General features: G+C 41.1%; 3 protein-coding genes across 3 annotated transcripts; 2 read left to right on the top strand and 1 right to left on the bottom strand.

Annotated features, from left to right (window-relative positions):
• Positions 1-946: 946 nt before the first annotated feature.
• On the top strand, positions 947-3,918 carry fam177a1 (family with sequence similarity 177 member A1). The gene is made up of 5 exons (XM_068718084.1): positions 947-1,057; positions 1,510-1,686; positions 1,769-1,835; positions 2,060-2,157; positions 2,347-3,918. Exons 1-5 carry the CDS (start codon positions 989-991, stop codon positions 2,560-2,562), a joined length of 627 nt encoding a protein of 208 aa, XP_068574185.1. The 5' UTR covers positions 947-988; the 3' UTR covers positions 2,563-3,918.
• A 295-nt stretch (positions 3,919-4,213) lies between these two features.
• Positions 4,214-9,508, bottom strand: ppp2r3c (protein phosphatase 2, regulatory subunit B'', gamma). The gene is made up of 13 exons (XM_068717734.1): positions 9,294-9,508; positions 9,042-9,166; positions 7,192-7,296; positions 6,964-7,076; positions 6,543-6,640; positions 6,245-6,315; positions 5,987-6,119; positions 5,822-5,877; positions 5,460-5,535; positions 5,237-5,373; positions 4,897-5,034; positions 4,744-4,803; positions 4,214-4,626 (listed from the first exon to the last, which is right to left on the bottom strand). The coding sequence occupies exons 1-13, from the start codon at positions 9,358-9,360 to the stop codon at positions 4,432-4,434; spliced, it is 1,374 nt and encodes a 457-aa protein (XP_068573835.1). The 5' UTR covers positions 9,361-9,508; the 3' UTR covers positions 4,214-4,431.
• Positions 9,509-9,898: 390 nt separating this feature from the next.
• On the top strand, positions 9,899-18,551 carry prorp (protein only RNase P catalytic subunit). Its single transcript, XM_068718032.1, has 10 exons — positions 9,899-10,748; positions 10,984-11,122; positions 11,276-11,510; positions 11,614-11,918; positions 12,343-12,390; positions 12,541-12,673; positions 17,000-17,110; positions 17,609-17,757; positions 18,059-18,257; positions 18,366-18,551. The coding sequence occupies exons 1-10, from the start codon at positions 10,304-10,306 to the stop codon at positions 18,492-18,494; spliced, it is 1,893 nt and encodes a 630-aa protein (XP_068574133.1). The 5' UTR covers positions 9,899-10,303; the 3' UTR covers positions 18,495-18,551.
• The last annotated feature ends 137 nt before the right edge of the window (positions 18,552-18,688 follow it).

Genomic DNA, 18,688 nt, shown 5'->3' with positions numbered 1-18,688 from the left:
TCCACTATATCTGCCGATATTAGATATATCCACGGTCACCTGTTTCACAGGAGACAGTTTGACATTTCACCACAGGCAAACAGGTGTACTTTTCCTACTGTGATTAGTCAAAATGTCAATTTGTTTTAACATTTATTCATGAATCATATTTTATAACATTGTATCTGTCTGATGTACTCTATATTATAGAATATGTATAATAAACATTCAAAGAAGTATTCACATTATTTACTTAAGCTCAATTAGCCTTCTGAAAATACTCAATTACAGGTAAAAGTCCTGCATCCAACATTGTACTTGAAGGAAAATACAAGGAAAGTACTGTTGGTTGGTTTGATTTACTTCATGAAAGTGCATTCAATTCGATATGCTCATCATAGGTTTTTAAAATCTTAATCTGCAGAGTAACTAGAGACTATAGATATCAATAAATTTAGTGGAATGGAGTAGAAGTAACATAAAATGAAAATACTCAAAAAAGTACAAGTACTTGAGTACAGCACTTGAGTTGTGTTGCCTCCTGCCACAGTTTATACTTTTGGTAGTAATCTTTATCATTGTTAATTTAGTTTACTACATTTGTCTTGCTTCCACCTAATGTCTAACTTATTATATTATTTATTTATTACTTTGTTTTATTTTTTTCTGAAGATGCTCACTAATTGTTTTGACTTATATGTGTAAATATTTATCAACAATGGTCCAACAATGTTTATTTCTCCTTTCTTGGTTTATTGAGGATAAAATCAATAAAATACATTTCTTTAACAAGAGCATGTAAACTGTACGTCTCTCTTTTTTTAAAGTGTGCAGAACAGTTACTACCAAACATACTGTAAGAGTGTACAAAATAATATAAGCGTGTACAGCAGGGCTGAATTTATGCTGTCAAACAAACAAAAATCTTTTATTCTGAAGAAATTAGAAAGGAAGTGGTGCTAGCGGACCCTAGCAACCGAATCGTGGTGAGGTGGAAGAAGTGACTGAGATGGCAGATTTGTCTTTGTATTTAACTAATGTCAATGTTTCACTGGGGCAAACTATGGACACTGATAAGGTTAGTCTGTGCGATACTACTTTCACCTCTTTCCGTGTTTGTAAATGAAAATAACAAATACGTTTTAGATTAATAGCGAATTACTTCCTTAGCTAAGAAGCTAACCGTCAACAAACACAAAGTAGCTAACTTAGCTAACAGCTAATTTACGAACGTTTACGTGAACATTTGGGACGTTACTTACCACACATTGCAGCTGCACTACAGATAGTGCGGTAAAGAACTTGACTAACGTTAAGTTACATATGACGTTAGTTAAATAACTTTGCTTCGTAGTTACATTTCTTATGTTTTGTGTTTTATTAGTTTATTCTGCCAGACTGTGGGAGGGCACATCAAACAAGAATATATTTTAGCATCTTTACGCCTGGTTTATCGGCACCATTTACAAAAGCTAATAATAATATACTGCATATTACTAATATTAATGGTGGTATTGTCTGTTTTGACAGAATCCAGCAGGGACAGACTTAGAGCGGGTGGAGATGGGAGACTCTGCTGGGAGGCAGGTGAAGGTCCCCCGCAGGACCATCTTCTTCGCCAACGGAGAGACCATGGAGGAGTACAGCACCGATGAAGAGGAGGAAGAGGAGGAGCCATTGAAGAGAGACGTCGTCACTGTTGACACGGTAGGCTCAGATTTGGGCTTTCTGTGATTGACCAGCATACGTGTGTGGTCTAATTGTCATGTTCTCGTCATGTTTACTCTAGTCCAAACTTACCTGGGGTCCGTACTTCTGGTTCCACGTGTGGAGAATGGGCACCTCCACTATCTCAGGTAAAGTAGTCTACTGTCTCAGCTGGCATTCACACTAGCAAGGACCAATCGCACCCTACTACGTTCTGAAATATCATGAGATCTCACAGATGTTTCTCCAATCAGAGAAGTCAATACGTGTTATAAATGCTCTGCGGAAATGCTGGAATATTAGCAAATATCAGAATGTGTTTCACACTTAAATTGTACTCGGATATCGTCATTGTGTTTGTTTGTTCCTGTAGTGTGTGACTACATGGGCGAGAGACTGGCCTCACTGTTCGGCATCACCTCTCCTAAATACCAATATGCTATTGATGAGTACTACCGTATAAAGAAAGAGGTAGGACACATGTGCACATACACATCCTTGGGTTCCACATGTCAATTTCTTATAATGCAAATATGAATAAAGTCAGATCATTTTAAAAGCTGCTTACACAGAGGCAGGAGCAAGAAAACAAACATCAGCTGTCAAACAATAATTTATATTAGTATGAAATGCAACTTACACTGCTGTCCCCCCCTGCAGGAGGAGGAGGAAGAGGAGGACAACCGTCTGTCCGAGACGGCGGAGCGTCGGTTCGCGGAGCAGCGAAGAGGCGAGCAGGAGGATCCTCATGCTGCTACCGTGGAGCAGCCGGAAGCTTCCGGAGCCTCCTTTGTGAACATCAGCTTTGATCTGGAACCTGAACCTCCTCTCAACCCCGCAGACACCAACAGAGTCCCCTCTCCCCTCCCCTCCTGAAAACTGACTCTCAAGAGACAAACCACCAACATTAAACCGACACCTTAATTTACGTAGCAGTATAGATTAATAGCGCTGTAATATTTTCTATGTTTTTATTTTATAAACAGAAATTCTTAGTACACGGTGCAGGGAAAAAAGTAAAAGGGCTGTGGAAGTGACAGCACTAGCCTTATGTGTGAATGTGTATGGTGTGAAACTGTATGCAAGACTGAGATGTTTCTATTTGCTGACCACACGGGGCTCAGCTCACCCTGAAGTGACAGCAGTTGAGAGTGGAAAACATGCTGGATTTGAAACTTATGGAGGAAATAGTCACCAATCTGTTTGTTCATCGATTTATAAACGGAACTGAACTCAACAGAAAACGAATGAGCCCCACCTCTGGTGTCAGCAGCAGCATGAACGGACACACGTTACACCCACTGTGTGATCGTTGATCCTGCTGCTGTATAGAAGCAACGTCAGACATTTTGCAAGTTCAGCCAGTTTTGTCCCCTCAGTCTCTTTCTGTGCGTCTCGTCTGACACGGTTGACTACAGTTGTGATGTGCATCGTTAAAGTGGAGGAGGGATGGCTCGTTTTTGATTTCCAAGCTATAAAGATAAGAGCAGGGAATGATGACATTGCCGCTTCAGCCTTCTGATAGTCACGAGTACTTCCTCGAGGCTACTGTGCCTTCCTGCTCTTTGAACAGGACTCATGTAAAATGCAGAGTTGTTAGTTAGGAGGCCTGTTAATCCAAGAGCTCAGTTCATAGTTGTGATGCTTGGTTTGGTATATTAATTAGTAATATCTTGGTCCCCTTCAGAGCAGAAGTTTTGACTGCTAAAATGTGGCATTTTTTTTTTAATATTTACATTTTGTTTTTGGGGCCTCCTGGTAAGCTTTATATATAAGAAATGTGTTTCTGTGGTAATACTTAAAACTGGCATGGAAAGTGAACCGAATACATTGATCTACCTTCATGTGTTCACGTGTTGTGTTCATTCTTAAAGTGTCCTTCTGGAAGCCTTTCGCATGAGCGTTTAGCTGCTCTGCAGGCGTAGTGCTGAGACGGAGTGATCATAAGCTTCTTATTGATTATTTATATCCACTGACATGGCTGTGTGGTGACAGGCCTCACATCTCAGCCGCAGTGTTTAGCATACCACGTTTGAAAATGATCCAGCTCAACAAGAGCTTTTAACTGGACTTGTTAAAAACATTTTGTGGGTGAATGTCTTTCACTAGTCAATGAAGGATAGGTGTATAAAGGGCTGACATGTATGCAAAAGTTATTTTAACAAACCTTAAATGAATATGTATATACATATTTATATTTTTGTTGTGTTAATAAAACATTCTTATGGTGGAGTTGTTTTTTTATCATTCTACATAACGAATGACTTGTGTTATTTAACCAGCTGTTCATTCCTAGAAAGATTCCTAATCGGTAGCTTTATCATGTACTAGGCATTCAAATCACTAAGGGTTTTATAACATCCCAACCATCTTATAAATATTGTTCATTTACAGTTTTAAATTACTTTATGAATCTCCCTCTCATGGCTCAGCTCTACGCCATGAAATCTCAAAACAGCAGCTTTTTGATTTTCTCACCAGTTTAATCTCAGTGGGTGTAAATGAAAAAGAAAACATTCAGGCATCGTCAGAAAAGGAAACATTTATTTTAAAGAAGTAAATGACAAAACAATGGTCTTCTTTACAGGAAAATACGGAATATTTGCAAAGCAAAATGTCTGCTGCTTTCCTCAAGGCTAAAACTTCCCCAGGGGGACCTGAGTCAGCAGTAAGAGTTCAGGAGTGAAACTGTGACCTTTAGGTAACGGGGGTGCCTCTACCACACTCCAGCCCCCCAAATCATCTTCAGCTGTCGTCGAGGTCAGCTGTGTTGCTGCCGTCGCTGTCGTTGGCAACCAGCACCTCTCTGTTCTCATAGGTCCAGAAGCCGTTGAGGTCGATCAGGATGCTGGTGACGGTATCGCCCTGGCAACTGTTCACCAAGTCCTGGAGAGTGATCTTGTACGGGTCTTTGGGCTTCACCATGTCAAAGATTTCATCCTGAGGACGAGGGAGGGATCAAAACCTTCATCTTTCTTTCTTACCCCAAAAATAAAGAATGTCTCTATTTGCACGTGTGTGTGTGTGTGTGTGCGTGCGTGCGTGCACACAATATACCTTGACATCCTGGAAGGTGACAGGCTCCTGACTGTGGAGTTTCATCTGCTCCTGAATGGCCTGAAAGCACACAACAGTATCATTACACACTGACACAAGCTACGAGCTGGGTCCAAGCCTTAAAAAGAGTCCGGAGCTCGGATGATAATTTACCCTGAAGAAATAGTTGAGGGAGAAGACGTTAAGGTATCCCTGATTGTCCATGTCCAGAAGTTTAAAAATATACTGCAACGCCGCAGGCTCCTTCCTGTTTTCCAACGCCAATACAAAGTCGAGATAGGTCTTGTAGTCCTGAGACAGGAGGAGAGAAACAATTATTACTGATGGGAGATTTTGGACTGACAAATCCGACACCGCGCTAATCCACCATCATTAAAACACCACCGGGCAACGCAACAGTTGCAGAAGGCTGGAGAATGACTGACGACGGGGGGGGGGGGGGGGGGGGGGGGTCATTGGAGCCGTATGGCGTAGGTACTGTGTTTGATTGTACCATTTCTCCGTCGTAGGTGAGACACTCCTGAAACACTCTGTCCAGGAAGACCGAGGTGAGCGTCGCCGTGCCGTAGCGAGAAAGCTCCTCTTTGCTCAACATGCCGTTGTGGTCCTTGTCCAGGTTGAGGTACTGGCCTGGTGAGACACAAAGATACAAAACATTCAGCAAACGTTCGACTGGAGGCTGGAAACCTGACGTTCACGCAGAGACGTTTTCTCACCGTACACTCGGAGAGCGGAGGGGGCCGAGAACCAGTTGGACTCCTGACTCTCTTTAGAAAGCTCCTCGTCTCTCAGCTAAGAGCCCAGAGGGAGAGGAGAAGACAGCGTGAGAGAAAAGAAGCCAAACATTACATAAGCCGGTCTCTACAGTTGTGGGAGAATAGCTTTACAATGAATCTGCCTAGTAATGTCAGACGCTTTCATATAAGAAGAAATAAAAAACAGCATTTATCCATAAAACACAGCTACAAAATGTCCCTTTAAAAAAACATGTTTTTGGTCCTTTAACCAGCTTGTAGTGTAGAAACCGAATAAATTAATAACATCTTATCAGTGTTTGAGCAAAAAAAATAAATTCTACCTCCAATAAGTCGTCCAGGAAACTGCAGGCCAATATATCCTGGATTTTAATCTTTCCTGAAGAAGACAAAACAGAGACTTAAACTCAGCCTCTCTAAAGCCCAAATTTCAGTGTTACATTTTCCTTTAGAGATACATTTTCACCATGTGTGGGGTTCAGGCTCACCTGTTCGGAGGGGGTCGAGGAAGAAAAAGAACTTGCGAACAGCGGTGCAGACGTAGAAAGAGTAGAAGGACTTCTCCAGTCCGTCCAGCTGAGGCAGAGTGGGGATCAGCTCCAGGATGTAGTTCTCCAGATCCTACACAGAACAACGGCCTTTTCATTTCACGACTAAAGGAAGCCATTATTCTCCTACTGGCTGCTCATTACTTTAAAGAGGAAAAACCTTTTTTTGAATGTGTGGTTAGTGATGGAAATGCTCACCGACTCTCTGAGGTGGCCCTGTCCTGCAACGTCGTACAGACTCAGACCTATCCGGGTCTGATGCAGCCAGACTGGATGTACAGAGAGAATAGAAATTAATCAGTTTAGATAAATCCAGGTAAGTAAACGGGGCTGGGAGTTACTAACAAAACTAAACTATCAAAGGAAATATCTTGAAAATGTTGTCAGTTGAGAATATGAAGTATTTTTGTTTCAAGATATACGCTACTTATTTATCTTTGCTCACTGATGAACATGTAAAAAGGGACAAGGTAGACCAGAAGATGACAGTCCAAACCTTTCCTCATGACGTAGTTAAAGAACTGCATGATGGAGATCCTGCCGTAAGGGTCGCTATGGAGCAGCTTGGAGTACACTCTGGCTGTGAAGAATTTTCTGAAGGAAAGAGGAGAGAAGGGCTGAGGAATTGTTACTGTTAATACCATGACGCTGTTAGATCAGAAAGCAAGGCTTTCCCCCTTTAGATCTGCTGTTAACATGTGTCTTCCCATAGATACAGAACTATATTAGCTGGATTTTACTTTTCCAGACCTTTCCGAGATTCAATTGTTCTCTGCTATACACTTCAAAAGGCAGATTTCTCCCCACAGTGGAGACATATTAAACAAACGTGTCCACTTCCTGGTGACAGGGGGATTTTCCATAATCAACCTTCACCCAATCTGTAAGCCATTAAACCTCTACTTCTTGTTACTTACTGGCACTTGGGCCCAGCCTTCTCCCCCACCTGCAGGTAGGCTTCATAGCTGATCATGGCCTCCTCTCCACTCACTGGAGGCACCTGGTGCTTGTCGAGCAGAAACCACAGATTCTATAGACAAGACAAACAGGAAGATAAAAGGACAACAAAGCAGAAGGGTTGTTGTTATTCATGCAGAAGTCATTTTAAGTGTGCGTGTGTGTGTGTGTGTGTGTGTGTGTTTTACCTGTAGTTCCTCATTATCCAGCAGTTCTCTGCTCTTCCTCTGGAGGAAGACGGCTCTGGATTCCTCTCTCAGTTTCTGTAGTAATACTTCATCCTCTGCTGGTAGCTGCAAAACAACAACAACAACAACAACAACAACATCATCATCATCAATGTCCTGGTGACATATCATTAATACAATCTAGAGAGCCCCTGCAATAAAATAGCATGTCCAAATGCATCTTATAGTTTTACTATTTTGGGGCAGAAATGTAATTTTTATATATATATATATATATATATATATATATATATATATATACAGTGCTGTGAAAAAGTATTTGCCCCCTTCCTGGTTTCTTATTTTTTTGCATATTTGTTACACTTAAATGTTTCAGATCATCAAACTAATTTTGATATTAGACAAAGATAACCCGAGTAAATACAATATGCAGTTTTTAAATGATGATTTAATTTATTAAGGGACAAAAGCTATCCAAACCGACTTGACCCTATGTGAAAAAGTAATTGCCCCCTAAACCTAATGACTGGTTTTGCCACCCTTTGCGGCAACAATTGCAATCCAGCGTTTGTGATAACTGGCAATGAGTCTTTCACATCACTGTAGAGGAATTTTGGCCCAGTCTTCTTTGCAGAATTGTTTTAATTCAGCCACATTGGATGGTTTTTGAGCATAAAACAGCTTGTTTAAGGTCATGCCACAGCATCTCAATCAGATTTAAGTCCAGACTTTGACTAGGCCACTCCAGAACCTTGATTTTGCTTATTTGAGCCATTCAGAGGTGGACTTGCTGCTGTGTTTCGGATCATTGTCCTGCTGCATAACCAAAGTGCGCTTGAGCTTGAGGTCACGAACTGATGGCTCAACATTCTCCTTCAGGATCTTTTGGTAGAGAGCAGAATTCATGGTTCCATCAATTATGGAAAGTTGTCCAGGTCCTGAAGCTGCAAAGCAGCCCCAGACCATCACACTACCACCACCATGTTTGACTGTTGGTATGATGTTGGTTTTATGAAACGCTGTATCAGTTTTATGCCAGATGTAACGGGACGCACACCTTCCAAAAAGTTCAACTTTTGTCTCGTCAGTCCACAGAATATTTGCCCAAAAGTCTCGGGGATCATCAAGATGTTTTTTGGCAAATGTGAGACGAGCCTTTGTGTTCTTTTTGGTCAGCAGTGGCTTTCGCCTTTGAACTCTCCCATGGATGCTATTTGTGCCCAGTCTCTTTCTTATTGTTGAATCATGGACACTGATCTTAACTGAGGCGAGTGAGGCCTGCAGTTCTTCAGATGTTGTTCTGGGGTCTTTCCAGACTGATGCATGTCAGTTACTTCGTTTCTCATCTGTTCTTGAATTTCTTTACATCGCGGCATGATGTGTTGCTTTTTGAGATCTTTTAGCCGACTTCACTTTGTCAGACAGGTTCTATTTAAGTGATTTCTTGATTCAACAGGTCTGGCAGTAATCAGGCCTGGGTGTGGCTAGTGAAATTGAACTCAGCTTTCCAAAAAAAATCACAGTTCATTCATGATTTATCAAGGGGGGGCAATTACTTTTTCACACAGGGCCAGGTAGGTTTGGATAGCTTTTCTCCCTTAATAAATGAAATCATCATTTAAAAACTGCATTTTGTATTTACTCGGGTTATCTTTGTCTAATATTAAAACAAAATTGATGATCTGAAACATTTAAGTGTGACAAATATGCAAAAAAAATAAGAAACCAGGAAGGGGGCAAATACTTTTTCACAGCACTGTATATATAATCATGAGATCATTTCTATTAAAAACACGAGACAAGAAACGTGTCTGACAGACGGGAAACAAGCAAATTAAACACAAAAATACCCTGTAGTAGAATCGTGGGATGTTCTTGTAGGACTTGTCTTTGTCGCCTCCTCCCTTCCACTCTGTGTAGTATTTGGTGAACAACTCCGTTTCTTCTGCTTTCTTCTCCTCGTCGCTTCTGTCGTCTGTGCAGCAACATGGACACGGACAGAGAGAAGTTAGTGCTTAGCTTAGCTAACCAACGACTTTAGCTATCAATCCAAAGGAGCTAACGTTAGCCAGTATGAAACGTTACTTTACATTTTGTCTCACCTTTTTTGGTGTTTGCTAACCTTCTTTTTAAAATATCCACCCATTGAGGCTCTTGGTCTTTAGCCATAATGTTACCGTCTCCGAAATGAATCAAATATGTCAGCAGTACAACCTTTCCATCCCAAAAGTATAAAACACTGCAAAGAAGACTTGTATACAAAAGTAGCGAAGCCACCCAAATATGGGACAACGTTAAGTTGCTAACTGAACATGTATGTGGCTTCCGGTTTGAACTTCCTATTTCAGAATAAAAGCACAATGTTAATACATTTGAGAAACGCAAACTGCACAAAAGTCGAGGCATTAAAGTATATGTACTTCATAACAGTTTATATCAATTCAAATACAAATAGTAATAAAAAAGTCAGCTATGCAATCGTAAAAATAAGCCTCAAGTCTATTTAAAACCAAAAAAATCGAAAGGATGACATAAGTACGTTTTGAAATTGATTTGAATTGATATTTTTGCAAAATTTCCTTAAGATATATATTTTTTATTTTTAAGTGATCATCAGTCATCAATTTCAAACCAAATTGCGTCTTCCGGTCTTTTACTGGTATTCTTTACAAACCTGATAGTTCACAAACGGAGCTGTCATGCGTTGATGACGTCAGGTTGTGCGACTCGAGTCATGCCTACAGCTCCCTCAGTTGTGTTTATCCATGAAGTTGTAGAAAGAAAGAAGCTGTATTTGATTTGGATATCGAAAGGAAGTGTGAGTCGAATTTAAAGAGTTAAAATTACTTATAAAACCAACGAGAGAGGGATATTTACCTTCACGTAACTATTGGCGTTGGGAAACAGCAAGGTTATTAGCAGGCTAGTCTCATTTCTAGGTTATTGATTCATGTAACTTAACAGCATGTGATTTGTTTTTTAGTTAATTGGTTTAGAAAATACATATTTCTACAGTTTGTATACGGTATGTAAATGAGGATTATAGCTGATTTCTAAGTAAAGTGTAGTAATAGATAATCTACATTAAGTTCTCACAAGCCCATAGGCTAACATGGGCTCCACCTGGATATTAAAAGTCAGAATATGCCTGAAACCCTTCAAGCCGTTCTTCTACCAGGGAAGTTCGGCTTTCTACACACTAAATACTTCTAAGTCGTCACATCTGCCCCTCTCAGCCCGCTTTCTGTGCACCAGACACACTAACCCAAATCCAGGAGGCAGACAGACAGACAGAAGGAACAGTGGACACACTGATGAACAGGGGGGAGTAAAAAATAGCAGTAACAGACATAGAGAAGAGGAATTGTGGGATGGTGCCGCGAAGGGAAGAGGTAAGAGCTCCCCTCTTTGGCAGAGGCCTTCTCCCCCCAAATCTGTGTTTGCTGCTGGGACGGCAAAGAGGACGGCAGAGATGCTGAAGAGGAAAACATCTCAGGTCTCGCAGGATGAGGAGCAGCATGGAGGGGAGCCTGGAGGGAGGACAAGTAGAGGAGCAGGTAGGACACTCTGGAACTATCTACCCAATTAATAGGCATCTTTATACACTCTGTGTGTCTCTGTCCGTTCAAATATTTGTGCACAATTAAAGCCATCTTTTTAGACACTTTAACATGACTATAACTTTAGTTTAAATATGTTTTTCTACTGCCATATAAAGACTAAAATAATTTATGAAAGTGTTTGGGAATAATTGTTTCAGTTTCCTTCACCTGAAGCATGAATGTTTCACAGCGAAGGTGCCGCCTCCCGACCGGCCGCTCTCTGCTGCTGAGTGGAGGACGCTGAAGGAGTCTCTGGGAAATCCTCAACGCTTTGAGATCCAGATGATGTGCGCGCTGTTCACCTCCGAGGCACAGCTGGATATCGCCAAGTGAGCGCAGGACGAGTGTGTTTGTGTGTCTTGTTTTCTTTTCAGGTCCAGTTGTTGGTTGTACACATTGAGCACTATCATTTTAAATTCAAAATAACCAAATGGAGGAAAACACAAGCAGGGCTCATCAATGTATACACTGTTCTGCCACAGGTCCCTACTGACGTTTGTAGCCATGGAAACAGGGACGCTGTCTTATGAGCTGCTGCTACGTTACCTGACGCTGTGCGTGAGCGGCGGCCACGACGTCGAGGTGTTTGATGTCTATGACATCATGCGGGGAAGTTTCCCTTCTCTGGACACGGGAGCCTCCAGCCTCTTTATCAAGTCCTTCAGCCGGACGGAGAGGTGGAGGGAGGCTGTCGGCATCCTGCGTGAGGTGAAGAAGGTAAACAGCGTTCTGATTTTTACTTTTTTTAAATCTCAAATCGGAGCTGGAGGACATGGCACCCCTTCTCTATCGTCACCTGGTTTTACTGTTGTTCTTACAGGTCTTTACCCCGTCACCGCGCAACTACGGCGATATCATTGCAGCGGCGATGTTAAACGGTGACACGACCACTGCCTGGGCTCTTTATGAAGAGTTGATTGAGAATGGACTGAGCCCGCACCAGGAGACCTGGAACGCTCTGTTTAAGGGAGTGAGGAAGACTGGGGAGGAAAGAGGGCAGGAGGCTGACGCCATGTCTCAGTCTGAGCACCAGGAGAGGCTGCTGGGGATGCTGCTCTACATGAGGAACAACCAGATCTACCCCCAACACAGCCTCGCCGGCAGCATCAAGACCTGGTTTGAGAGGTACAAGAGAGTGATGAAGACACTGAGGGTTCGGTGGGAAACCACTTTATATGATTTACCTAAATTCTGTGGCAAACTCTTTCAAAATGATGTCATTTTAGAAGTATAAAAACATAACATTATTATTTGATCAGTCTTAAAAAGTGCCGCTTTTAAAACCATAACGTTGTCAATAAACTCTCATTTTGAGTGAACATTGTTGCTGAACTTTGCCCCGGTGAGTTTTATTTAGGTATGGCTTCAGAAAACATTTTAAGTGTTTTTTCCTCCCTTCTATAGATAGATAGATGGATGGATGGATGGATAGCATTTAGTCATTTTCTCTTGTCTGTATGATCTCATCCATTTTTATCTACATCAACAACCCATTACTCCTCGCTGTCATTTCTTTTTTCTCTGTCTGTTTCTTTCTCTCTGTCTTCAGTCTCACAGGACAGAGATGGACAGGAAGTTGGACCGGCGCCACCCCAAAGTAAGTTCATCACTTCCCTATCTACATGAATCTCTGTGGAAGGTGTTTTCATCCATGTTTGTGCAGGGGCAGAATAGTGTGTCCTGTATATGTAATTTATGAATGTGTGTGTGTGTGTGTGTGTGTGTGTGTGTGTGTGTGTGTGTTTAGAGGTGTGTGTCGGTGTTGTGGGTCGGAGTTAGAGTCCATCCAGCTGACTGCTGAGGAGTACCAACAGCTGAAAGACAGAGTGATGACTGACATCATTCAGGGACGAGATGTTTTTCACAAAACTACACCGGAGGTACACACCCACACACTTAGCAAGGTTTCCACATGTCCCTAATAACTGAATAGGTCTCTAATAATTTAAAAATGAGGTCATAAAAAACATTTAAATAGCTTAAATGCATCTCTACTAGGACTTCAAGACATATAATGTAGTTTTAGTTTTAATTTAATTGTATTGTTTGCAGTTATGAAACATGCATTGGTTTTAACAGATAATTTATGATATATTTAATGTTATTAAATTAATTGAGCTTGCAGTTTGTCCATCAATGTAAACTACCTTTTATATTAACTTTTAGATCAATACAGGACACGATGAATAATACAGTATTGTGGTTGATGTTAAAAGTTTGTGAACTTTTAAGGAGTGTTCAGTTTGAACTAGCATTTTTTTTTTTTCTTCTTTCTTTAAGATGAGCTCATCCTAAATAAAAATTCCACCTTTTCCCAAAATTTGGGGAAAAAAAAGCTCCTTTTAAACCAAAAATTAACTATCTATTATGATGCGTATTTGTATGCATGGTACATTATCCCTCCATCTCCTTCTCTCTATCTTCTGCTAGATGGCGTCATTGGTACACATGCAGCTCCAGGCTAGTGCGGCTAGTTGAAACCTTAGTGAACTCTACTACTTTCACTATCCAGATGAATGAGAGCTAAATAGCTTCTGATCAGATCTCCTTTTGAGGAGTTGTTGTAAAGCAAGTCAAGTGTTGCGTCAGATGTCTGTCCATCTGGATCAAAGACTCATTTTCTCTGGACTGGGGTGACCGTGGCTAAGTGGAGAGCAGGCCGCTTTTCAATCAGGGGGTCGGCGGTTCGATCCCCGGCTCCTGCTCTACTAGTCTCATGTCAATGTGTCCTTGAGCAAGACACTTAACCCCAAAATTGCTCCCGTAGCTGCGTCTACGGTGTGTAGATAGATACTGAATTGTAAGTCGCTTTTGGATAAAAGCGTCTGCTAAATGACTGTAATGTCATGACTGCTACTGCATGACTTTGATATTTAGTAATTAGTCACTGACACAGAGGACGATACTGCCAGGACGTCTCTGCCGTCCACAAGAGTCTGAGGTTTTCTGTCCTTTATAATCTGTTCTTTTGATCGAGATAAGTGTCTGGGAGAGATAAATCCACTGTCTGTGTGGAGAGAGAGCCAGGGCAAAGCTTTTCATTGGATTGGAATGTACTGGCTGTATTTTTTATAATGCCAACGAAAATTAACTTTAAAACAAGATTATTCACTTAAAATAGTTCCAATAAGAAACTTGTCAACGTCAGTAACATATAGTTGTATAATACATCATGTTTAATTTATATACAGAGAGAGCATTTAAATGTTTTCCTTTGTGTTTTTCAGTAGTCAGGGGGAGTTTGTTGGTGCAACAGTTAGTTAAATTGAGGGGATTTCCAGCATGTGAGCACCATGTGAATCTGGATCACATATACCTCCCGCCGAGACGGAACAAGAAAGACAGAACAAGGAAGACAGACAGACATGTCGCTTAACTCAACGTTATTAATTCCCAGTTTAAGGCAATTCCTTTTTTTAAGGGCAAACAGGCCGCTTCAGACCACAGTGAAGCATGGCGGGAGGGACGGAGACAGAAAGGGGAGCTGTGTTCGTCTGCATGTGCTGATTAAAGTCATCACAGCCAGCAGGAAAGCGTGATGTCATTTTAAACACAGATAGACATATGAGACACTGAGATCAAGTCGTGCATTTTGACACCGCAACGAGTGCCCAGAAAAATAGAAACCCCGTGCAATTTAATGCCATCTAACAGAGCAGCCATAATTTACCACCTTTATGAAGCCTATTGTGTTTAACTCCTCTCTGACAACTAAAAATCAACTAAAAATAAATATTTTTTTTTGAGGATGTAGCTTCCAATGGTGATGCATTGCACTTGATTATATTAAGTGACATTTCTAATATTTTTGGAAACAAAAATAAAGCATCCAAAGTTCCTCAAAGGTTGCATTTTTGTATGAACTGTTCTGCTAAATCGCGTTACATTTGCCTTTTGTTTTTTTGTGTCCACACTGTTCAGCACAGTTACAAGCCTCAGATATCAAAACAAAAATAGAAGTTTGGTCCAATTTTTACATTTTAACATATAATGCACAATACAGTCCTCTTCTGCTTCTTTTAACCAATATCAGTTGATTGCAATTAGACACAAATACTGGTCCAATTATACTTTAAAAACCCAGCTATGTTGCAGATCATTTCTATGTGCAGAAGGGCTACAGTTTAGAAAGAAGTAGCACATTATGATGCTAAAAGAAGCATGGTGCAGACTATATCACCTTATTAGGTTGGCATGGTTACTTACATGTATAGTTTTAGTCACATTTATTTAACATTACTTGCATACATTTACTAAAATATGGATTCTCAACTATAGAATGTGAATGTTATGCATAGTATAAGTTGATGTTATCACAAATTCAAATGTAAACTTGTATTGTAAGTCAAATTATTATTATATATTTCATATATAATTATATATAAAAGCATAGTATAAGGTGGAACTGATAAGATAAGTGTTAGTATAAGTGTACTGAGATAAACTCAACAGGAAGTTCCTATTAAAGTGTTATGATTCAAATTGGCAGATGTAATTTTAGTATAGTATCTTGCAGTCAGTTATGAGTTCTTTTTTGCATTCAGATTTTGTACATCAGTGGTAATGCTGTAGGATATGTCCTATATACAGAATACTATTGTACTTTTGTAATAATGGTGTGTGTGTGTGTGTGTGTGTGTGTGTGTGTGTGTGTGTGTGTGTGTGTGTGTGTGTGTGTGTGTGTGTGTGTGTGTGTGTGTGTGGGTGTGTGTGTGTGTGTGTGTGTGTGTTTTAAGCAGTCATATCATCCACAGCAGCACAATGAACTGGTTTCACATATCAGCTCTGGAAAGTCCCTGGATAATTATACTGGACTTTCTCTCCGTCTCTCTCTCTCTTCCTCCTTCTGCTGCTCTTAATCTTTCCTTCTTTCTTTTCTTTGCCACTTTAATCTTTTTTTTTTCTACTTCCAGTTGTCCATCCGTCTTTTTCTTTCATTTCTTTCAACCAAAACTAGCCTCCAGTGTAAAACTGCACATTATTGTAGAATAAATTACTGTACGTCTGTGTGGGTTTAGTGAATTAAAGCAATAATACTGCAGCATCAACGGGGCTCTGCAGGCGTTTTTATCTGGAGCATAGCGGCAGAATATTACAGCCTTTTTTTACATTTTTATGGTCACACTGATGGTGGCGGGCACGCAGTCAAGTTTCAAGTCCAGGGGAATTCACTGCAAACCTATTTCCATACTGCTGCTATCTAAAAATGAAAGTACTACTAACAACGTTCTCTGCTGGAGGCCTATTCTAAGCTTCAGCACTACTTGCCTATTATGGTAGAAAGCTGTTACACGGACAAAGCCTTCCTCATTCCCCGCTCTGCAGAAAACTTGTGGTGTTCATATTGAACAGATGACACCAAAATATAAAATTGTAACTTGACTATTGGCTGCTTTTTCAGGTGCAGACGTCTTATTTATATACTTTTTATTGGCCCCTTGAGAGGGAGTAAGTAAGTAAAGTGGGACCAAATGTTTTACATACAATAAATGCAGTTGCTGGTGCACTGACAGTAGCCCACTTCACATTTAGTCTGAGTTTAATAAAAAATATTTTTGTCCAACAGGGAGAAAAGTCCCAGGTCCTCAGTGTGAAGGCGACATTTTATAAGCTATTAAACATCAACTTAAAACAGGAAAGGCTCAGTAGATGTATTACTGGCAGACCTGTGATCAGTCAGGGAGAAAACCAGACAACCATCAACCAGGTGGGGTTCAGAAACGCTTCCTGACCGTAATAAGGAACAAGCCCCTGATGTTGCTGTTGGAGAATTCTGCAGAATTGTTCTGTACCTTGTCAGTACTGTACATATTCAGTCAGACATCCAGGTAATTAGTCAGCCAAATTGTCAGCTTTTAAGGCATTTACCTTTGCTAACAATGAGCCAATGAAACCCAAATGTATTGTTTTAGACTAACTATTAAATGGATTGCCATGTCATTCGTGGTCCCGCAGAGGAGGACTTAAGTGATCCCCTGACTTTTCCCCTTGGCTACCAGCCGGTCAAATTAATTACTTATTCCGTTAAATATTGCCACATCCACGTGGATGGATTGGACCAAGAATTCAGACGGACATTCGTGGACCCTTGAAGAAGAATTTTAATACTTATTAATAATAATTTTTATCCGTTTCTTCTCTACTCCTCCACTGACTAATTTTTCTCCTCTATACCACTCTCTCTGTCTATTTCTGTTTCTGTTCAGGAGTTGGAGAGGTTCAAGGCGTTTGTGGAGAGGAAGCCAGCATTTGATGTAGTCGTAGATGGGCTCAATGTGGCAAATATCAACAAGGACAAAGGCAGGCAGTCAGAGACGGTGAGAAAATATGAGAAAATATGCGCAGACGCACATGCATGCGAAATGTGATACAGCAAGGAGATAAGAGACAGAGAAATATTGTACAGGATCTACCGGACTAACAGCGTTTTCTTTCAGAATCCTGTCTGCATGCACACACACAGTTTTACAGTCTTTGATTTGTTCCTACATATGTGTCTGTCCAACCCGGGGAGTTTTCTGACAGTTACACTATGACTAACCCTGCAGTGTGTGTAGGAGGTGCCTTTATAACTGGCCAATACCTGATTTTAACAACACTTAGCCCGCTTGCCTGCCCACATCTGTCTGTCTACCAGGATGTGTGTTATGTGTCAACTATCGGTACTTTTCGCTCCGAGTTCAAATATGTCAAATCTTTCTCAGACGTTCTGTGGCTGCAAGACAAAGACAGACGTGTGTGCCATTAAATATTCATGTTTGTTTTTTTATGTTAACATAAATCAAAGTGTTGAGGTGTGTGCGTATGTGTTTCAGTTGTTGGCGGTGGTGTCAGAGCTGGAGGGGCAGGGCCTGACTGTTCTGGTGTTGGGGAGGAAACACATGCTGCGGCCCTCCAGGTCCTGGGAGAGAAACAACATGAAGCTTATCCAGCAGAAGGCTCACTGCTTCTTCACTGAAAACATGTGAGCACACGATAACAAAAAAAAAAAAAAAGAAGAGCATGGAATATGCTCAATACAAAAAAAACCAAACATATTTACACAGCAGGGGCAACACAGACTATTTACTGAGAATGTTTAAGGAGCAGCATGTTGGAGGCTGATTTAATAGAATAAACCACAGCAGGGAATATGAATTCAAATGTTATCATTCGGCACATTGTTATTCAGCTATACCTCTTTTTATTTACAACCTTTCTGCTCTGGAGATATTTTTATTTGTAACGAGTTAACCTCACACCTTGTGGTCTTTGCGTCTGGTCAGCTCGGAGGACGACCCCTTCTTGCTGTACGCCACGCTGCATTCTGGGAACCACTGTCGGTTTGTGAGCAGGGACCTGATGAGGGACCACAAGGCCTGCCTGCCAGACGGAGCCACCCGACGACTCTTCTTCAAATGGCAGAGAGGCCACCAGCTAGTAGTGGACGGATACGTCGCAGCAGGCAGGAGAGTCCGATTTCAGGTGAGGGAAGAGGAGGAGGAGCAGCAGTAGGAGGGGTATGAATGGAGAGGGAGTTGATGATTGGGAACAAATGAAAGAAGCATACCAATTAACCGTTTGTGTGTTTAGAGTATTACCAGCTATGACACCATTGTCCAGACATCAGCGGACTCGTGGCACGTTCCCTACGACGACACAGAGGACAGGAGCACCTATGAAGTACCACAACGGTGGCTCTGCCTCACCACAAAGCACTGAACACACACACACACACACACAACTCATATGTTCTGATTATAACTGTGGACTTGTAAATAAATCATTTACAACAAATAACTAAATGGCCTGCACTCTTCAATTTAACTTTTGAGACATTTGATTCGATTTGCACCTCTCTGCATGAATGTAGGGTTGTAGTCAGTGGTGACATCTGTGAACTACAAAGCTGCGGA

This window comes from Cebidichthys violaceus, unplaced genomic scaffold, assembly GCF_023349555.1.
Source record: "Cebidichthys violaceus isolate CVI_PGR_0920_01 unplaced genomic scaffold, fCebVio1.0.p SCAF_22, whole genome shotgun sequence".
In the NCBI taxonomy this organism is placed as follows: Eukaryota; Metazoa; Chordata; class Actinopteri; order Perciformes; family Stichaeidae; genus Cebidichthys; species Cebidichthys violaceus.
The sequence above is the reverse complement of the archived record's forward strand: the minus strand, read 5'-3'. Positions and strand labels throughout refer to the sequence as shown.

Excerpts from the sequence above, each read along its gene's own strand:
- fam177a1 (XM_068718084.1), top strand. The coding sequence starts at position 989 with ATGGCAGATTTGTCTTTGTATTTAACTAATGTCAATGTTTCACTGGGG. Across the intron at positions 1,058-1,509 it reads AAACTATGGACACTGATAAG|AATCCAGCAGGGACAGACTT; the intron begins GTTAGTCTGTGC and ends CTGTTTTGACAG. Across the intron at positions 1,687-1,768 it reads ACGTCGTCACTGTTGACACG|TCCAAACTTACCTGGGGTCC; the intron begins GTAGGCTCAGAT and ends TGTTTACTCTAG.
- prorp (XM_068718032.1), top strand. The coding sequence starts at position 10,304 with ATGGGCTCCACCTGGATATTAAAAGTCAGAATATGCCTGAAACCCTTC. Across the intron at positions 12,391-12,540 it reads TGGACCGGCGCCACCCCAAA|AGGTGTGTGTCGGTGTTGTG; the intron begins GTAAGTTCATCA and ends GTGTGTGTTTAG. Across the intron at positions 18,258-18,365 it reads GCAGGAGAGTCCGATTTCAG|AGTATTACCAGCTATGACAC; the intron begins GTGAGGGAAGAG and ends TTGTGTGTTTAG.
- ppp2r3c (XM_068717734.1), bottom strand. The coding sequence starts at position 9,360 with ATGGCTAAAGACCAAGAGCCTCAATGGGTGGATATTTTAAAAAGAAGG. Across the intron at positions 5,878-5,986 it reads CCTCGACCCCCTCCGAACAG|GAAAGATTAAAATCCAGGAT; the intron begins GTGAGCCTGAAC and ends TGTCTTCTTCAG. Across the intron at positions 5,374-5,459 it reads CTCCGCTCTCCGAGTGTACG|GCCAGTACCTCAACCTGGAC; the intron begins GTGAGAAAACGT and ends GTGTCTCACCAG.